General features: G+C 36.7%; 2 protein-coding genes across 2 annotated transcripts in view; one reads left to right on the top strand and one right to left on the bottom strand.

Annotated features, from left to right (window-relative positions):
• LOC109829960 (interactor of constitutive active ROPs 2, chloroplastic-like) lies at nucleotides 193-4,619 on the bottom strand. The gene is given in 4 exon segments (XM_020397069.1): nucleotides 193-1,358; nucleotides 1,361-1,834; nucleotides 2,816-3,043; nucleotides 4,407-4,619. Coding segments are annotated over 3 exon segments (1,587 nt in total). The 5' UTR covers nucleotides 2,960-3,043; nucleotides 4,407-4,619; the 3' UTR covers nucleotides 193-389.
• Nucleotides 14,716-18,331, top strand: part of LOC109829959 (V-type proton ATPase subunit a1) — a 17,595-nt gene continuing 13,979 nt past the window's right edge. Inside the window, exons 1-3 of the mRNA XM_020397068.1 lie at nucleotides 14,716-15,031; nucleotides 17,054-17,098; nucleotides 18,137-18,259. Coding sequence (XP_020252657.1) covers nucleotides 14,891-15,031; nucleotides 17,054-17,098; nucleotides 18,137-18,259 — 309 coding nt within the window. The 5' untranslated portion in view covers nucleotides 14,716-14,890. The remainder of the gene's footprint in view (nucleotides 15,032-17,053; nucleotides 17,099-18,136; nucleotides 18,260-18,331) is intronic.

The following is an 18,331-nucleotide window of genomic DNA, read 5'->3' as shown; positions in this document are numbered from 1 at the left end:
CTAAACAACATTACCTAAATTAGCTTATATTCTGGCAACTATTGATGCTCCAGTACTTATGAAAGTATTCTTTACGACTTTAAATAGAACATATTTGTCCTAATCTCTAAACCCCTAAGAGGGAGAAATTAAGCAACCTAGAACTAATGTTTAACAATGATTCCAGCAGCGTATAGAGAACGGACAACTTGATAAACGGAACAACAAATTCAAATAGAGAATCAACAGGTTTACGAGAGAAACAACAATGATTTCAAAAGCATATAAAGCAGCAATGTACACAAATAACTATCACCTGTCTATAACTGAACTGAACTCTCTGTTTCCTCTACCGAAGAAAATTACCTCTGGAGTTTGAAGAACAACAGCAATAAAAAAGATGATCTTGGCTATTTTTGCCCCTTCTTCCACAATTCACCCATCCACCTCAGCACATTGTGATTCCTCGTCTTTACGGATTCATCATCCAAATTATCTGAAAATGGAGAGCTCATCAATTTCTCAAGAAAATCTCCTTCCTTTCCAGTTCTAAGAACAGCCATTGCAGTCTCAGCTGCCTTTCTCCACTGTTCTGACTGCACTCTCAGCCTCTTCAACTCAGATTCTGTCTCCTCTTTTACTGCAAGAGCTTCATCCAGCTGAATACCTAACGTTTCAGCCATTCGACTATTCATTTCTAACTCCTCTTTAGCAATCTCAAACTTCATTGTTGCTTCCTGCTCCTTGACTCTCACCAAGTCTAGTTCCGTTATTAGAACTTCAGAATTCTTATCCCTCTCCTCTCGTTCTTTTATTTTCAACTTCAGCAGCTTATTCTCATGCATAATTCCCTGTAGTTCTGTCTCTTTATCCATAAGCTTTGAGCCCAAGCTGGATTTTATCTCACCGACTCTTTCTTTTATCTCTGACTGTAGCCTCTCGTTCATTTCTGATACACTTCGACTATGAGCATCCTTTTCTGATAGTTTTGCCTTCAGTGCAGTAATTTCAGCCTGTGTATCTTTCAATGCTGATTGCAAGTTAGCTTCTTGTGAAATAGATTTATTTCTTAAATTTTCTTCCAGTTCATAAGCAGACAGGATCAGAACCATGTTTCTAATTTCTTCCTCCTGGTACTTTACATGGGTACTTTCAAGTTCTAAAGCAAGTTCTTCCTGTAACTTTTTTATAGTTTCTTCGAGTATATTTTCTTGAGCTCTGGACTTCTCTAGCTCAGAAACTACGGAGTTAAAGGATTCCATTAGCGCGGACCCATCTGAAAGGAGAGTGTCTACTGTACTCTTTGCAATTTCTAGCTGATGCTGAGTCTCATCAGCCGCTTCATCCTTTGCTGGTGGCTCTTCACACTCTTTCAACTTGAAGTCTTAAGTTCTTCAACAGTAGAAATTGTTCTACCCATTTCTTGCTTCAATTCCACAAGCTCAGAATTTGCAGTTTCAGATTCATCGGCATAAACAGACTCAGACTCAATGACTTTTGAAAGGTGCATCCTAAGCCTTTGGATCTCCTTTGAAGCAAAGCTGAGAGCTGCCAAATCAAGAGCATGCTGGTTCTTTAGGGCATCAAGCTCAGATTGCCATGCTCGATCTCTCTCCTTAGAAAGTTCACGGAGTTCTTTGATCCGATCATCTTCTGATGCAGAAAGATCGATGTTCTTCCAATGCAAATCTTTGTATTTTGAAGATAATATAGAGAGCTGATTTTTAGCCTCTTCGAGTTCTTGCTGTGCTCGTCTCTTTTGGGTCTCGGTTAAAGCAAGTTGTTCCTTAGTTCTTGTCAAATCCTCTTGAAGTAGAGTGACTTGGGTCTCTAGCTCACTAGCATGCCCTGGATTCTTCATCAAGTAACATTCTTTGAGTAGAAAACAAATCGTAATATGAGATATTCAGGAAAGAAACTACATATTAGACCTATAGCACTAGATCAAAGCATAACTTTTATGGGCACATAACAAACTTTTTGTTGAATACCAACCAGGGTTAGTAAACATTTAGAGACAAATACTTCAGATCCAAATTTACTTTCAACTAGGTTGTCTAAAAAGAAGTTCACTTAAAACAGTTTCTCTGAGTTCCTATGTAAACTAAGATATTTACTCGATATGTCAGACCATTTAGACATTTTATCAGATGATTTGTAAACCATGCAAAATAAAAATATTAAACATACTATTTCAATTTATTAACGTTTAGAAGTCACATTTCAAAAAATAAATTCAAAAATTTTTTATAAGTGTTGCGAAAAAAAAAACGTCTTCCCAGCACTCCTACAAACAAATGATTCTTTTCAAGTGTTTCTAACAACTAGATTACAGAGTGATAGTTATACCTCCAGACTAAAAATTTTAGGCATCCAATTCTTTAGAATTTTGCTTCTAACTGTTTGATATAATAATTTGAAGCATTTTCAAGAATCAAGCTTGTTACATATAACTTGTCGAAACAAAACATTCAAAGCTTGATTTTCCAAAATTGAGGTGATTGCCAGTAGCAATTATATACAGAATAATGGAGGTAGTAGTGAGGTATTAATAAAGAAGGCGATGGTATTAATATAGTGGCAATAATTTATGGTAGTGAGGTATATTAATATAATGAAGTGTCCAGAAATTCAAAGATTTTTACACTTGATCAACAAGCCAAAAAAAGAAAATCCAATATACCGATAATCTAAATTTTTAATGGATAAATTATCCGATAGGGTTACAGTTCATGTAAAGGAGATGGCAAAATTAGAAAGAAAAGGAAAAAAGATGGAAACAATTTTTTAATTTGTATATCAAGTTGGTAATTCTTCCAAGAATATTATCAAGTACCTTAGGCACTAGGCTTTTTGGGGGTTGATGATGCACGACTTTAGGAACTTTATCAGTATTCCTTCTTGCTGATGATGACTGGTTCATGGATTTAGGGCTTCTATCAGTAAATCTCCTTGCTGGCTGAGTCAAAGTCGTGGCCATTTTGGGTTCAAGCCAATTTTTCTTCTTTAGATGATTTCATATAGGACTGGTGGTAGATGTCCTCTTATACTTTCTGATGACCAACTGCACGAAAGAGAGAACTATTTGGAAACTTGCATTGAGTACAGTGTATTTATGGAAAATGCTGGTAAATATGCGACATATATAGAGCTTAGAAAATTTTAAACTAAAAAAGATAGGTTCATGGACTATTTCTTAGGTATCAGATGATGGTACAAGTTCATAGTTCAGTTGCATAATTACACTTACAAACGTGCAAAACACCAGTCATAACATTATGAGGCCTTGGTGTTAAAATATTACAAAGTTGAACGGCAAAGTGCAAAGCTATAAGTCTATTAATGCCAAAAAATAGAGTATCATATCTGGCATTGAAGTGGGCATAAAACAGTAGAAAAGGGGGGTAACATCACTTAAGCAGTATCGTGAGTTCACCAAGCCATTCTCTATGATCTCCAGAAGGAATCATAGAACAATAATCTTGAAATCACCATTTACTACATGTTTTTTGCAGAACCAACAAGAACTGGTATTTCTCGAGAGAGGATAAGAGGCTGTCCTTAATAGAATAATTTCAATGAATAATTGAGGTACAGATAAGAGAAAATATCAGGAAGCGAGAAGAACAAAGAGTAAAAGAATAAAATGTCATGAGATTACAAACAAGATGTTATACGAATCCCCAATAGAAGTCGCACCATTAACGGAGCCTAACCAGAAGAGGAGAAAATTACCAATTTCCAAACCAAAACATATAAGACCACGGATATGCTAAGAACTATATAACAAGAAAGCATACCATTGAAGGAATTAATTAACAATCAAAAGTTAAACAGCAAGCGAAAAAAAGAGTAGAAGGGACTCTCCCTTGCACACTCATTACCAAAAATTACTTCATCCTTGATTGACATAAATTATAAACAAAACGGCATTTAATTCTACAAGTAGCTTTAAACTAAATTGAGCCCACGCTAGAAAATCATACCTGGTATTAGACATCCCCACAATCCAATCTCGCAACACGAAAAGAATGAGACAGACCACATAAACATGGTTTCTTCAAAAGGGTTCTTGTATCTCGCAAATTGAGCACATACTGTTCAACTTCCAAATAACTAATTCACTAAGCAAATTATTAAAGACATCTACCCGCAGCTTTAAGTCCAAAAACAAGTCAATACTTGGAATGAAGAGAACCAATTCCCTTCACTTTTACTTCAATAATAAGAGTTTGGTGATATAGACTTACTCCCTACATTCCCACTGCAACTACCAAACTTCGAAAGAGGGGAAAATAATCAAAAGGGTAGTCTCCTTTACTCTCAAATGACACATAAAAATATATATTATCAATAAAAAAGGGTGAAAATGAAATGAATCAAGTACCAGATAAAGATGAGCAAAAACCCAAATACCAAGAACTCACTAGCGTTCTGTTGCCGATAGAAGGACCCCCCAAGAGACGAGCCGTCTGCTGTTCTTCTTCTTGAGAGCGGTGGAGGGCTTAATGATGAAATGGGGTCGATTTGCTTTGGGGTTAATCATGATTAAATCTTGGGATAATGACGGCAGCGTGTTGATTTTTGATGCTTTTTAGCGGTTCAGCAGCTAGTGAGGAAACCGCCGTCTTCAGCACGAGAAGCGGTGTTATTATAAGGGCCGAGGCGATGAAGAGGGCCAAGAAACAAAAAAACAGAGAGGGATTCATTTTTTTTTTTAGGATTAAAAAAAAATGATCACTTTTGAGAAACATTTTCTAAATTTCCATTATATTAAAACATTAATTTAAAAGTTAAAGGCGCTTCTTAGACTTATTAATTATGAAATTCAATAATCAAAAGTTAACAACGTTTGATGGGTTGCAAAGAGATATCCATATCCGCGGATATTCCAGTACCTGTATATGAATATAGTCGCTAGAAAATCTATATATTATAGTATACATAATTATGAATATGGATATATAGTAAAATTTCTTCATCCCAATCCAAGGGTCAGTTTAGCAAAATGCTTAAAACTGGATTAGGATTAATCGTGACCTGATTTTATCCTAAACTAGATTGTGTTTGGTTCATGGGGGTGGTTTGAAAAAGAACCTAATTTAAACCTGAAATTTAACTTAAAAAGAAATGGGCCAAGTCCGGTCCTATTTCAGACAAACATAAAATGAATCAAAATTGGGTCCCAGGACTTATCCTGGCCTAGTTTTAAAGAAGTGCCAAACACTTAAAAGTGTATGTTTGACAACCCTCTAAAACTGGGTCAGGACTAAACCTGGTCTAGTTTGGGATACCTTTTTGTTTGACAAAAATTACCCTAAAGTTGGCTCAGTTTTTCTAAGCAAAAAATGCCCAATAAACTGGTTTCAGTTTGGACAACTCCTCCTCTGGTCCAAACAAAAAACAGTTTAGGATGAAACTGGGCTAGGACTGTTTCTAATCCAGTTTTTGATTGATTGGCTTTTTAGCAAACTCTTAAAAATCTGGCCCAGTTTTGAAATTATTTTTTATTGGTAAAAAGTAGAACATTTTTTGCCTAGTTCTTCTAAGGCCAAAAAGAAACCATAAAACTAGTTTCGTGTTGGTCCATCGCCAACTTAATCCAACTCTAAACTTGTTTAGAATTGAACTATGCTAGGATTGAAACTAGTTCAATTTTTAGAAAATTGTCAGACACGCTCAATATCTAAATATATGTTGGTCATACAACTGCAATTGTTTTTATCTATAGATTAATAGAATATTTGAGGTTAAGTTTGATGACCAAGAGATCTAATCCTAGCCTTTCAGATATAACAAACATATTAATGAACACTCTTCTACCAGACAAATCGTATTGTTTTTCAATATTTTTTTTGTCTTTATCATATCCGGTTTGTATCCGCACATATATCCATATTTGTATCCGAATTCGGCTAATATGGATAAATTTTCTTATCAAGACATATCTATATTCATATTCGTACCCGGGTGTGATATGCATCATATTCGAACCTATATCTGAATCGTCTGCATCCTTAGTTCGAACCTTACAGTTTCTATACTACGCACACTTTTTTTTTCTTTCTAGTTCTATATTATGTACTTATTTATCACAAAGTGCGTTACGACGTGCGCTTGTAGCATTTTCTAAGTGGCCTAGTGTGCAGAGTGGTAATCTGATTGTGCCACTCTATAAGAATATAGTGTGGGGGGGGGGCGCGGGGGTATGGGGGAGAAAAAATGTATGCTTGTCAGTTTCTTCCTCTCAAATGGGAAATCACGATCTTGTACTTATGAAAGTTTCAATTTCCAAACGTATTTTGCTTCTAAAGATAGGTCAACATCCGTCCCTAAAGTTGTACACTTACGATTAATTTTGTTTGTCCCAATATTAGGGTCTGCGTATATCGCAAATATTTAGGTTCTGCACTGAATATCCGAATATATATGATAGTAGAGCCTTAATTGTTTCAATTCTTAAATTAATGAATTTGAGACTAATTTTGATGACTAAGAGATCTAATATCAGCTTTTCAAATATAACAAACATGTTAATAACTTTCTTGTATCTTACGAACTATATTCTTTCGATAATGTTTCGCTTTCTCATATCCGTTTTGTATCGACATGTATATCCGTATCCGACTTTTAGTAGATATGAATATAAGTTTTCTTTACCGTACATATCCCTATCCGTACCTTTATCCGTTTGCACCCCCTACTTATTGGCCAAATAGCTTTAGCGAATAGACACTAATTAATTTTTTACTTAGCAGCAAATACTCCCATTAGAATACCTAATTCTCCGACCAAAGGAGAGCATTGAGAGAATATACCCCGCGGGGTGGGGTGGGGTGCGGGGTGCAAGAGAGTGATACTTCACAATGTGTCTTAAACAAACTTGGTAAATTTTGATTATGCTCTCGATAAGGGGCAGCCCTGAAAGATGCCTTGTAGACCAATTAAAAGGCTAAAAGCTTCCTGCAAGTCAACCACAGCTCATTTCTGCTCAACATTGACCTCGTGCTTTGAACTATTCCAAAGGCGAAAAATTCCAATTCTTCTAAGCAAAGGAAACTTAATCAAAATATTAGTGCTAAACCCATAGCAAAGTTGATTAACAAACTCTTCAACAGTGGATCTGTCAAAATTATCATTGAACCCATAAAAATTTCATGTTTGCTTATAAGAAACTACTTAATCAAAATATTTACGTCCATGTTTAGTCGATCGAAAAATAATCTCTAATCGATAACAGACCAAGTGTCTCAACAGTTATGCATAATCGGGTTGGCATCTCAAGTGACATCAGGAGCCTAGGCCTGATCGACTTGGCACGTTGATATTCCTTGTGAGGGACGACGTCGAAATGCGTTCATAGTGCCGACGACTCGAAGGGTCATCACTGCCGACGAGCCCGAAAGGCGTTACGTGTCGCTCCCCCGGGCTGAGTCACTACTTAAACACTCCACTCGCACTCAGTTGGCCGGACACCGTATGCGAGGGCGACATGAGAAGGCGGTACTTCGTCCGAACCATAAGAACTAGTAGAATTTTTTACCTATAAAATGTCATCTTAAATGAACCATGGGCGCCAAATCATTTCTTCTGCCTCGCAATAGGTATTTATACACACTCCCGACAGTCGACAACGCGGCACACCCCACCTCACTTTGCCATTAAACGCGAATGCACCTCTTCTCCACTCCTCGGCCGCACTGTAAAGCTGAGCTCGAAACTCGGGCCACCGGGCCCAATGCACGGCCAAAGGTTCCATCCTAACCCCCCCCCTGCGCGAAACTACTATAAAAGGAGATACTATTTTCCATTACAAAAATAAGCTTTTTCCACCATTTTTTGAACTTAAGAACTGTTACAGTTTGTTTTACTTCTCCACACAAGTCACATACTAACTTCATCGTCGGAGGAACAACCGAGGAATCACAATCCACCCTCCTTACAATCTGTTACTTGTGCACCGGAAGTATAGCTTGCCCAAAGACCAGACATTTGGAGAGTTTGAGGACCTCCGTCAACACAATCAACCCTTTCCATTTGATTGTGTGATTCATACATCAACATTAGATAAACAATAGACATGAAGAATTTCTTTCGATGAAGAGATACATGATCAAGATATATATTCAAATTAATATGTTGGCCATATAAATATTTTGATTAAGTAGTTTCTTATCGGTTCTAATTAAATCTAACATGATCCTTATTATTAAGAGAGCATACAAGAGTTAGAAAGTCATACTTTCGTAGCGTGATTCGATGGAAGATCGAATAACCCCTAGCTCTTGCTCCTTGTAGTAGAAAATCTCCTTGTAGTGGATCTCCAAGTCTTCAAGTGAGCTTGAATAAAATGGGAGTCTTCTTAAGACACAAGGCAAGATATCCACCCCGGCGGTTCTTAAAATCCTATACTTCCTCTTGCTCAAAGATTGCTAAAGATTAGTAAGAGGAGAGCTCTCTTTTATTCTCTTATGGAAAAAACACTTAGCCAATTTTTCATTAACCTTTCCATAAGAAAAAAAGCTCATATTTATATAGAGTGAAATGTGTTCATGATATGAATGACTCATCCTATGAGTCATGCAATGAATCATCAAAAATTAATGATTAATCATGTGAGTCATGCAATGAATCATCTTATGAATCATTACATTTCAAAACCATGTGCTTATAAACCATGTGCTCAAACCATACCACTAAGTGACTCATCTCATGACTCATTATACATGGTATGTGTATTTCATAAATGAGAATACCAAATTATTATCACTAATATAGTATTTCATAAATATGATATATAGTATTATTCCAATCTTTAACCTAATTAGTCACTATATGACCAAATAAATCAAGAGTTGACCAAAAGTCAACTGTTGACCAAAAAGTCAACTAGTTGACTAAAAGTTAACTTTATGAGAAAAATACTGGATTCATTTCCTAAGCACATAGCATTCGATTTTACCGATATACATAACGCGTTTATGTGTATCCGGAAGAAATCATATATGTGTATCAATCATACGCATCACTCCATAAATTGTGTTTCATAGGATTCAAGTACGCGCCTGGTGTGACTCTAGGGGCCCAACTTAAAAAACTCGTAGTGATCATATCCATAAGTACAACAGGAGTGTGCTCTAGCTACACATGAAGACCACCCGGGTATAAGTTGCTGATAAAGGTCCCAAGATGCTTATCCAATTTATCAGGACACTGCAATGATAATACCGTACAGTCGGTCTCTTCGTCAAACCATGTCAAACTATTGAGCCTAGGGTATGTGGCAAACTGTCAAACCCTAATAGCTTGATTAGTGTTTACTTGATATTAAACTCATAACCTATAAGATCAAACTGACACTCAGTTTATCTTATTCACCTTGGCCAAGGATTTCCAGGCTATAGGTATATCAAAACAATCTTATGACATCAACACCTATACTGGGAGAGACGAATCCCTTCTTGCATCTCAATATCTACTTATGTCTCGGGATGTACCCAACAAAGAACCGTTTATGCACAATTCAATAAGAACTGTGGTTAGGTAAAAGTCTAAATACATCTTTACTGACATATAAGATATTGCACTCATGCCTCAGGTCAAGAGACTACTATGTACTATATCACTTGAGAACTTCTATTTGACAGTTAAGTATATTACCAACTAGATGTTCTCGGCGAGTCGTTCAGTCAACTCATTCAATAATGAGTCACCTGTATACTGTATCTTGATGTCTCACATCAATGATCTAAGAGATTGACATCTCCTTCAAAAGGAGAATAAGCTACACTAGTCTAAACCAAAGTGATGATGTCTATCTCAACACTCTATCAACTAGGATATTTTAGAATTATACGCGATCCATATGAATATTTCATGCTCTCTACATGCTTAGTATTTTTGTACATACATGTCTTTCGCTGTGTTTTATGCATGTAGACATAGCACGATTTCCTTCAGGTATATCGCAGAGGTCCGTCACTATTCATTGTGATAGCATGAGTGCTATCTATTTGGCGAAGAATCAGGTTTTTCATGCGAGGACGAAGCACATTAACGTTCGTTATCACTTCGTTCGGGATGTTCTTGAAGATGGCGATGTGGAGATTATGAAAGTCCACACGAAGGATAATCCGGCGGATATGCTCACTAAGGTGGTTCCGAGCAACAAGTTTGATCATTGTCGAAACTTGTTGCATATTCGTGATTGTTGAGGCCGTTGGCGGCCATTTGGGTGAACTACGTTCGGCTTGATTCCTTGGGCAAGAGGATACGTAGGCAGTCTTTCAGATGCAGCCGGTTTGGATTTTGATGGGGGTGAGATTGTTTGGACTCTCGTTCGGGTTCTCGACTTGTTGTGGATTGAGTTCGCATTGGACACAACAAGTGAGACATTTGTTTGCTTTGGTGTCGGCTCAGTTTTGAGAAAACTTCATCGAGGTGGAGAATTGTGAAGACGTGTGTGAAGACGTGTGGCCACCCACCACGTGAGCATGTCTCATGCTCATGCGAAGACGTGTGCAAGGACGCGGTTTCGGCCCACCCGAAAGAAACAACTATATATATAGTTGTTTAATGATTTCTTAGGGCAGCGAAGGAGGTGTTGATTTTTTTGTTGCGGCTGCGAGAAAAATCGAAGCAGGGGTTTTTGTGATTGCGGCTGTGAGCGTGGAGATTTTTGTGAATCCCTTTTAGGGTTTTGTGCATCCCTTTGAGAGATATTTGTGTGAGGGTTTGAGAGTTTGTTTGAGGGTTTAGATTGAGAGTAATTGTAAACCCTAGTTGTATCTCTCCCTCTATTAGTAGATCTCCCCCCTCCTTGCCCCGTGGACGTAGGCAATTTGCCGAACCACGTTAAAATTTGTTGTACTGCTTTTGTGTGATTTGTAATAGCTTTTAGGGTCCCTCGACGCGCAGTCCTAGAGCTGACGAGAGGAAGAACTAATATCCTACTTTGATAGGATATAGGCTTCACATTCTTGTTTCCTTTGAGAAACAAGAATTCTTATTGCGACCTGACTCTCTTGTTGTGCTGTCGAAGTGCTGCCGAAATTTCCGCTGCGCGCAACAGACCAAGAGATCTAATCCTAGCCTTTCAGATATAACAAACATATAAATGAACACTCTTCTACCAGACAAATCGTATTGTTTTTCAATATTTTTTTGTCTTTATCATATCCGGATTGTATGCGCACATATATCCATATTTGTATCCGAATTCGGCTAATATGGATAAATTTTCTTATCAAGACATATCTATATTCATATACGTACCCGGGTGTGATATGCATCATATTCGAACCTATATCTGAACCGTCTGCATCCTTAGTTCGAACCTTACAGTTTCTATACTACGCACACTTTTTTTTTCTTTCTAGTTCTATATTATTATTATTTTTAAGAAAAATCTAGTTCTATATTATGTACTTATTTATCACAAAGTGCGTTATGACGTGCGCTTGTAGCATTTTCTAAGTGGCCTAGTGTGCAGAGTGGTAATCTGATTGGGTGGCACTGCATTAAGAATAATGCGTGTGTGGGTGGTGGGTGGTGGGGGGGGGGGGGGGGTTTGAAGAAAATGTGATTGCTTGTCAGTTTCTTCCTCTCAAATGGGAAATCACGATCTTGTACTTATGAAAGTTTCAATTTCCAAACGTATTTTGCTTTCTAAAGATAGGTCAACATCGTCCCTAAAGTTGTACACTTACGATTAATTTTGTTTGTCCCAATATTTAGGGTCTGCACTGTATATCGCAAATATTTAGGTTCTGCACTGAATATCCGAATATATATTGATAGTAGAGCTGTAATTGTTTCAATTCTTAGATTAATGAATTTGAGACTAATTTTGATGACTAAGAGATCTAATATCAGCTTTTCAAATATAACAAACATGTTAATAACTTTCTTGTATCTTACGAACTATATTCTTTTCGATAATGTTTCGCTTTCTCATATCCGTTTTGTATCGACATGTATATCCGTATCCGACTTTTAGCAGATATGAATATAAGTTTTCTTTACCGATACATATCCCTATCCGTACCTTTATCCGTTTGCACCCCCTACTTATTGGCCAAATAGCTTTAGCGAATAGACACTAATTAATTTTTTACTTAGCAGCAAATACTCCCATTAGAATACCTAATTCTCCGACCAAAGGAGAGCATTGAGAGAATATACCCCAAATTCCAATTCTTCTAAGCAAAGGAAACTTAATCAAAATATTAGTGCTAAACCCATAGCAAAGTTGATTAACAAACTCTTCAACAGTGGATCTGTCAAAATTATCATTGAACCCATAAAAATTTCATGTTTGCTTATAAGAAACTACTTAATCAAAATATTTACGTCTTATGCCAACATATTAATTTGAATATATATCTTGATCATGTATCTCTTCATCGAAAAGAAATTCTTCATGTCTATTGTTTATCTAATGTTGATGTATGGAATCACACAATCAAATGGAAAGGGTTGATTGTGTTGACGGAGGTCCTCAAACTCTCCAAATGTCTGGTCTAATTATCATTGAACCCATAAAAATTTCATGTTTGCTTATAAGAAACTACTTAATCAAAATATTTACGTCATATGCCAACATATTTGAATATATATCTTGATCATGTATCTCTTCATCGAAAAGAAATTCTTCATGTCTATTGTTTATCTAATGTTGATGTATGAAATCACACAATCAAATGGAAAGGGTTGATTGTGTTGACGGAGGTCCTCAAACTCTCCAAATGTCTGGTCTTTGGGCAAGCTATACTTCCGTGCACAAGTAACAGATTGTAAGAGGGTGGATTGTGATTCCTCGGTTGTTCCTCCGACGATGAAGTTAGTATGTGACTTGTGTGGAGAAGTAAAACAAACTGTAACAGTTCTTAAGTTCAAAAAATGGTGGAAAAAGCTTATTTTGTAATGGAAAATAGTATCTCCTTTTATAGTAGTTCGCGCAGGGGGGGGGTTAGGATGGTAACTTTGGCCCTGCATGGGCCGGTGGCCGAGTCAGCTTCAGCTTTACAGGTGTCGGCCGAGGAGTGGAGAAGAGGTCATTTCGGTTTAATGCAAAGTGATGTGGGGTGTGCGGTGTCGACGTGGTCGGATGTGTCATAAATACTATTGGAGGCAGAAGAATGATGGCGCCCATGGTTCATTTAATGACATTTTATAGGTAAAAAATTCTACTAGTCTTATGGTCGAGAAGTACCGCCTTTCATGTCGCCCTCGCAAGGTGTCGGCCAATGAGTTGCCGAGTGGAGTGTTTAAGTAGTTGACTCAGCCGGGGGACGACACGTAACGCCTTTCGGGTCGTCGGCATATGACGCCTTTCGAGTCGTCGGCATATGACGCATTTCGAGTCGTCCTCACAAGATATCAACGTGCCAAGTCGATCAGGCTAGGCTCCTGATTATCTTGAGATGCCAACCCGATTATGCATAATGTGAGACACTTGTCTGTTATCGATTAGAGATTATTTTTCATCACTAAAATGGCTATAACATCTAATATTGTACACTGGACATTTTGTCAACTAATTATCAGAGAATTTTTTTTTCTCTTCTCAATGACTTTATTAAAATAAGAAAAACAGAAGTCAATATCATTTATCAATAAATGCATCATAAACTCAAGAGCATTTTTTTCAAGATACATATTTTGATCATTTTTCTTATCAAAACTTTTGATATTTTTTTTTTCTGGAGACTATGATAAATGTTTTGATAATAAAAAGGTACAACAATTCCACTGATCACGGTGCAATAAAGACAAAAAAAAAACATACGTAGAAATTCTAATAAAATAATCATATATAAAAAGAAATAGAAAGCTTAATATCAATTTTTCTTGATATGATGTTAAATATCAATTTAGTGTAAACAGAATAATAAATTAGTATAAAATCATTATAATTATAAAGTTTAATATATAAAATATATAATATAACCCGTATAATCTTCGTCTTTCTTTACCATCCTTAACAAATAAACGGGGCTCGATCCGTCCGAGATACAGTAAGTCAGTTGTTAAGAAAGGTCAACAGTGTCCTGTCCTAATCATTTCCAACAAATCCAAGGGCATTTTAGTCTATAATTTTTTACCTATAAATCCAAGCATTTGTCCTATTTATTTCTAAACCCAAAATCCTCCAAAGTAGTCTTTATGCCGCTGAGAGTATCACAGCTTTTTGGTAGATGATAGTACTTCCATTTTCTACACGTTACTATACATTAAGCTACTGAAATATATAAAATTTGTTTCAAAATAATTTACCTGATGTTTGGAGAGCGTATTTTATTAGTCATGTAGCTTTTAATCCATTTTTATATATAATTGTTTGATAAAATATCAATAAGCTAGCTTATAAGTCTCATTAAAAGAGTTTAGATTCCCCGGTTTTTTTTTGAAAAACTAACTTATGAGCTAATGTAAATAAGTTAGATTTGACCAAGCAAATGACGGATCTATTTATATAACTTTTATAAGAATTTTATCATAAAAATAAAAAACCATCAAAATCCAGCATAAAATTATAAGCTCCTAAAAAAAACCCTCCAAAATACATAAATGCGAATTTATATGTCGGTTGGGTCTTAGTTAGGCATGTTCAGGATTTAATTGCGAATTTATACGTCGGTTGGGCCTAAACGTAAATGCGTATAAACTTTGGGTTTCGATGAAAACGATTTATTCCATTGTCCCACTCCCCTCACCCCCTCCCTCCCTCTTCTTTCTCTTTCTCGCCCCTGCACCCCATCGAAAGATTATTTTTCAAAGGAGGCCCAAAACGCGACGCCCATGGCAGTTGCAAACCGAACCGAGATCTAAATCTATTATAAACTCCCACAGAAAAGAGAACCGAAAAAAGATCCGTCTTCAATCTCGAGATCTCCCTCGCGCTTTCCAGATGAAGATTTTCGACAGGTTGCCGCCAATGGATCACCTGCGATCGGAGAGGATGAGCTTCGTGCAGCTCATCATCCCCGTCGAGTCCGCTCACAGGGCCGTCTCCTACCTCGGCGAGCTCGGCCTCGTCCAATTCAAAGACGTAAGGAAACCCTAGCTCTCTCTCTCTCTCTCTCAGATCTGATCTCTTTTCTCGCTTTCGCGTTGATTTTTGTGCGGTGATTTTGGAGTTGATCTGAATGAAGTAGTTGATGTAGGAATTTGTTGTGTTTCGTTGAGATCTTGATGTTCTGCGTTCACGATGAAATGCTTAGCGATGAAATGCTTAGATTTTATGGTGTCTACATGATTGAAGATAGTTGTACCTTGACTTTATGGTAACTTTCAAGTAAGGTTACAGTTGTAGTGGATCATCTAGTTTTATGGAGAATGCTAATGATAAGAGAGAAAATTTGTAGTAATTTATGATTTTTGAACTTTGCTTCTTGTTTTAGTGGAAGCTCGCATTGATCTACAGTGGTGAGTTTGGAGTTGATCTGGATGAATGAACTTAGCTGATGTAGGGATTCTAAGGTTTCGTTGAGATCTTGATGTCTGTGTTCATGCTGATACGCTATTTTAAGATATTGTTGGGTGTGTACGATTTCAATATTGTCGACAACATTTATATCTTACTATTCCGGATAGTTTCCAAGTAAGGTGACAGTTGCCGTGGATCTCGTCTATTTTAGGCAAAATGCAAATGCTGTGAGTGAGAATTGGAATAACTGATGAATGTATTTTAACAGATGAAGTCTAAATTTGGAGAAGAAACATTCAAGGTAGATGTATGGGGAACTTTTGGAAGAGTGGGTAATGGTAAAATGGTAATGTAGAAGCGAGCGTGCGAATGTGATTTGCTACAAATTTAGAAAGTTCCAGTAATAATTCAATATATGCTCGTGATCAATGGAAATGGTAGATGAGATGACAGTTTTTTTCATTTCCTATCTGTGCTAGAGGGGTGTGGTTAAATGGAAATTTGGGATAGGATTCTGATCAAGGGTTAAAAAAATGCTTGTATTTTGCAAGGCCTAATTTTCAATAAGAATAATTTAGGATGCTTTAAATGTGATCTGGTTAGATGGAGCATGGTTTACTGAATGATTATGTATCACCGGATGATGGAGTAACTAACTTTTGACTAGGGGACAAAATGGTGAAGTAATTAGCAACCTATGTGAATAATTCTCTTAATGATAGGAAATTAATATCATTTTGGAGATCCTAGGTGGAGTAGAATGGGTCTAGAAATATTATACAATAAGTTGGCCAATTAGATGGATGCTCATGGGAAAGTTTGTGGAGGTTGCTCCTGAGCATGATGTAAATTGAAATGTTTAGCCTAAATATCGCTAAAAAATAAATAAATTACAGTGCTAAGATGCAAGATGAGCAGATCTATACTTGTATTGTTAGCTGCTAAAATGGTATGATTAAATGGCTAATAATGTAAGGTGAATGGATTAATTATATACCTTATCTCATCTGATTTGACATGACTCAAGTATCATATGGATTATTACGCGGTTTTAGGCGTCCTTTCATAAGCTAGTTTGGGTCTATAATCTGTCCCTACAGTCTGGTGGGAGTTTTGGAAGACTGGTGTCAGCTTTGATTCGAGCTACTGCCATATATGAGTCCCATCTTCAATTTGGTCCTCAGCTGCCATACCATTGAAGCTTGAAATTTCATTCTGAGACTTTAGTTAAGACTTGCCACCACCAGCATCCTCCTTAGTTATTAGGAGTTATATGCTTATTTTTCCTTCCGGCCTTTGTTCCCTTTTCCCATGCATTGTATTTAAACTATGGTTTTATGTTGCTGCATTATCTCTATATATTTTCGAGGCTTTATCTTCTTTATTCTTGACATGCCACATTCTCTCTTCTTCCTCTTTATTCTCTTATTTATATAGAATGTTTTTATGGTGTGTAAAAGTTATATATATGACTCCATTTGTTACTGAAAATAGCATACATTGTAACTTGATCTCAACATTGACAATCTAATGCATGATTTAGCCTTGCACAACTACTTCGGGTTTAGTTCTTTACTACTGTGACACAATTGTCTTTTTGTTCGATTTCTTTGACCTCTGCATGTTCTTTATCATTTTTTGCAGTTAAATTATGATAGAAGCCCCTTTCAGCGAACATTTGTCAACCAGGTAAGCAGTCTTATTATCTTACATCCTTTTAATTTTTATACTAACACTCAATCTATTGTTCGGATGATCGAGCAAGTGACAACCATAAAATGTATTTCTGAAGAAATTTAACATTTACATATAATTGAACCATTTTTCACTTAAAGTTGCTTTTCTTACTCGCAATGCACGTCTTGGTATTTCATATAAGCAAGAAAATTGAGTATACACCTACAGGTAGTAATATAGAATATGTGTTGTACTCGGGGCTCTTTAAAGGTTATTGATAACACCATTCTTTCTCTAAGTAGCATTTTGTTAGTAATCTCATAAATCTATGTCACTTTTCAACTACATTTCATTCTGTTAGTTAGCCCGTACTTTCCCATACTTAGCAGAATCTTTTCTTGTGTTACCTCTATTTGGCTATATCTTAAGCCATGCAAGTACTTGCTGGACTGACAAATTCATGCAGAAAGCTTATCCTAAATTTCACTCATAGAGAACCGATTAGATGGTTTGGGCATGCCCAACGGAAGCCACTCAATTGCTTAGTTTGTAGAAGTAATAAGATTATAGCTTTTTTGGTTTTTTTTTTTTTTTGGGAGGGGGGGGGTGCAGGGGCGGGGAAGAAAACTTTGAGTCTTAGGCTAGACATAGTTAAGGATATGATAACAGTCAACTTAATAGATAAGATATAGCTTTTTTTGGGGGGGGTGGGGTAGGGGGGGGGAGGAAATTGAGTTGAGTAGGGTAGGACACAGTTAAGGATATGATAACAGTCAACTTAATGGATGAGATGTCCCATAATAGAACTGGATGCAAGAATACGATTCTTGTAGCCAGCCCCAAAATTTTGGATTAAAACTTTTTCATTACTGTTGTTGTTCTCTGAATTTGCATGTTCGACTTTTATGGACTGTGATCATAATTCCCCTCTTTTTTCGTGCAGTTACATTTATATCTGTTATCTAATGTTTTTTTTTTGTATTAAATGTTTAAGATGGATCCCCCCCCAAGGTTTATCTTAAAGTTTCTCTCTTCCTGATGTCTTAACAGGTGAAGCGATGTGGAGAGATGTCACGGAAGTTGAGATTTTTCAATGATCAGATTACCAAGGCTGGAATGACATGTTCTGCTCTTCCTGCTTTGCAACCAGGTATTGACTTGGAGGACCTAGAGGTAATTATCCTTTCCCAGTTTTCTTCCATGAGCAGTACATATTTGTTTTTTTTTTTGAAAATATTGTATTTG

The sequence above is a fragment of the Asparagus officinalis genome, chromosome 2, assembly GCF_001876935.1.
Source record: "Asparagus officinalis chromosome 2, Aspof.V1, whole genome shotgun sequence".
Classification (NCBI taxonomy): Eukaryota; Viridiplantae; Streptophyta; class Magnoliopsida; order Asparagales; family Asparagaceae; genus Asparagus; species Asparagus officinalis.
This window is presented reverse-complemented; position numbering and strand designations above follow the sequence as displayed.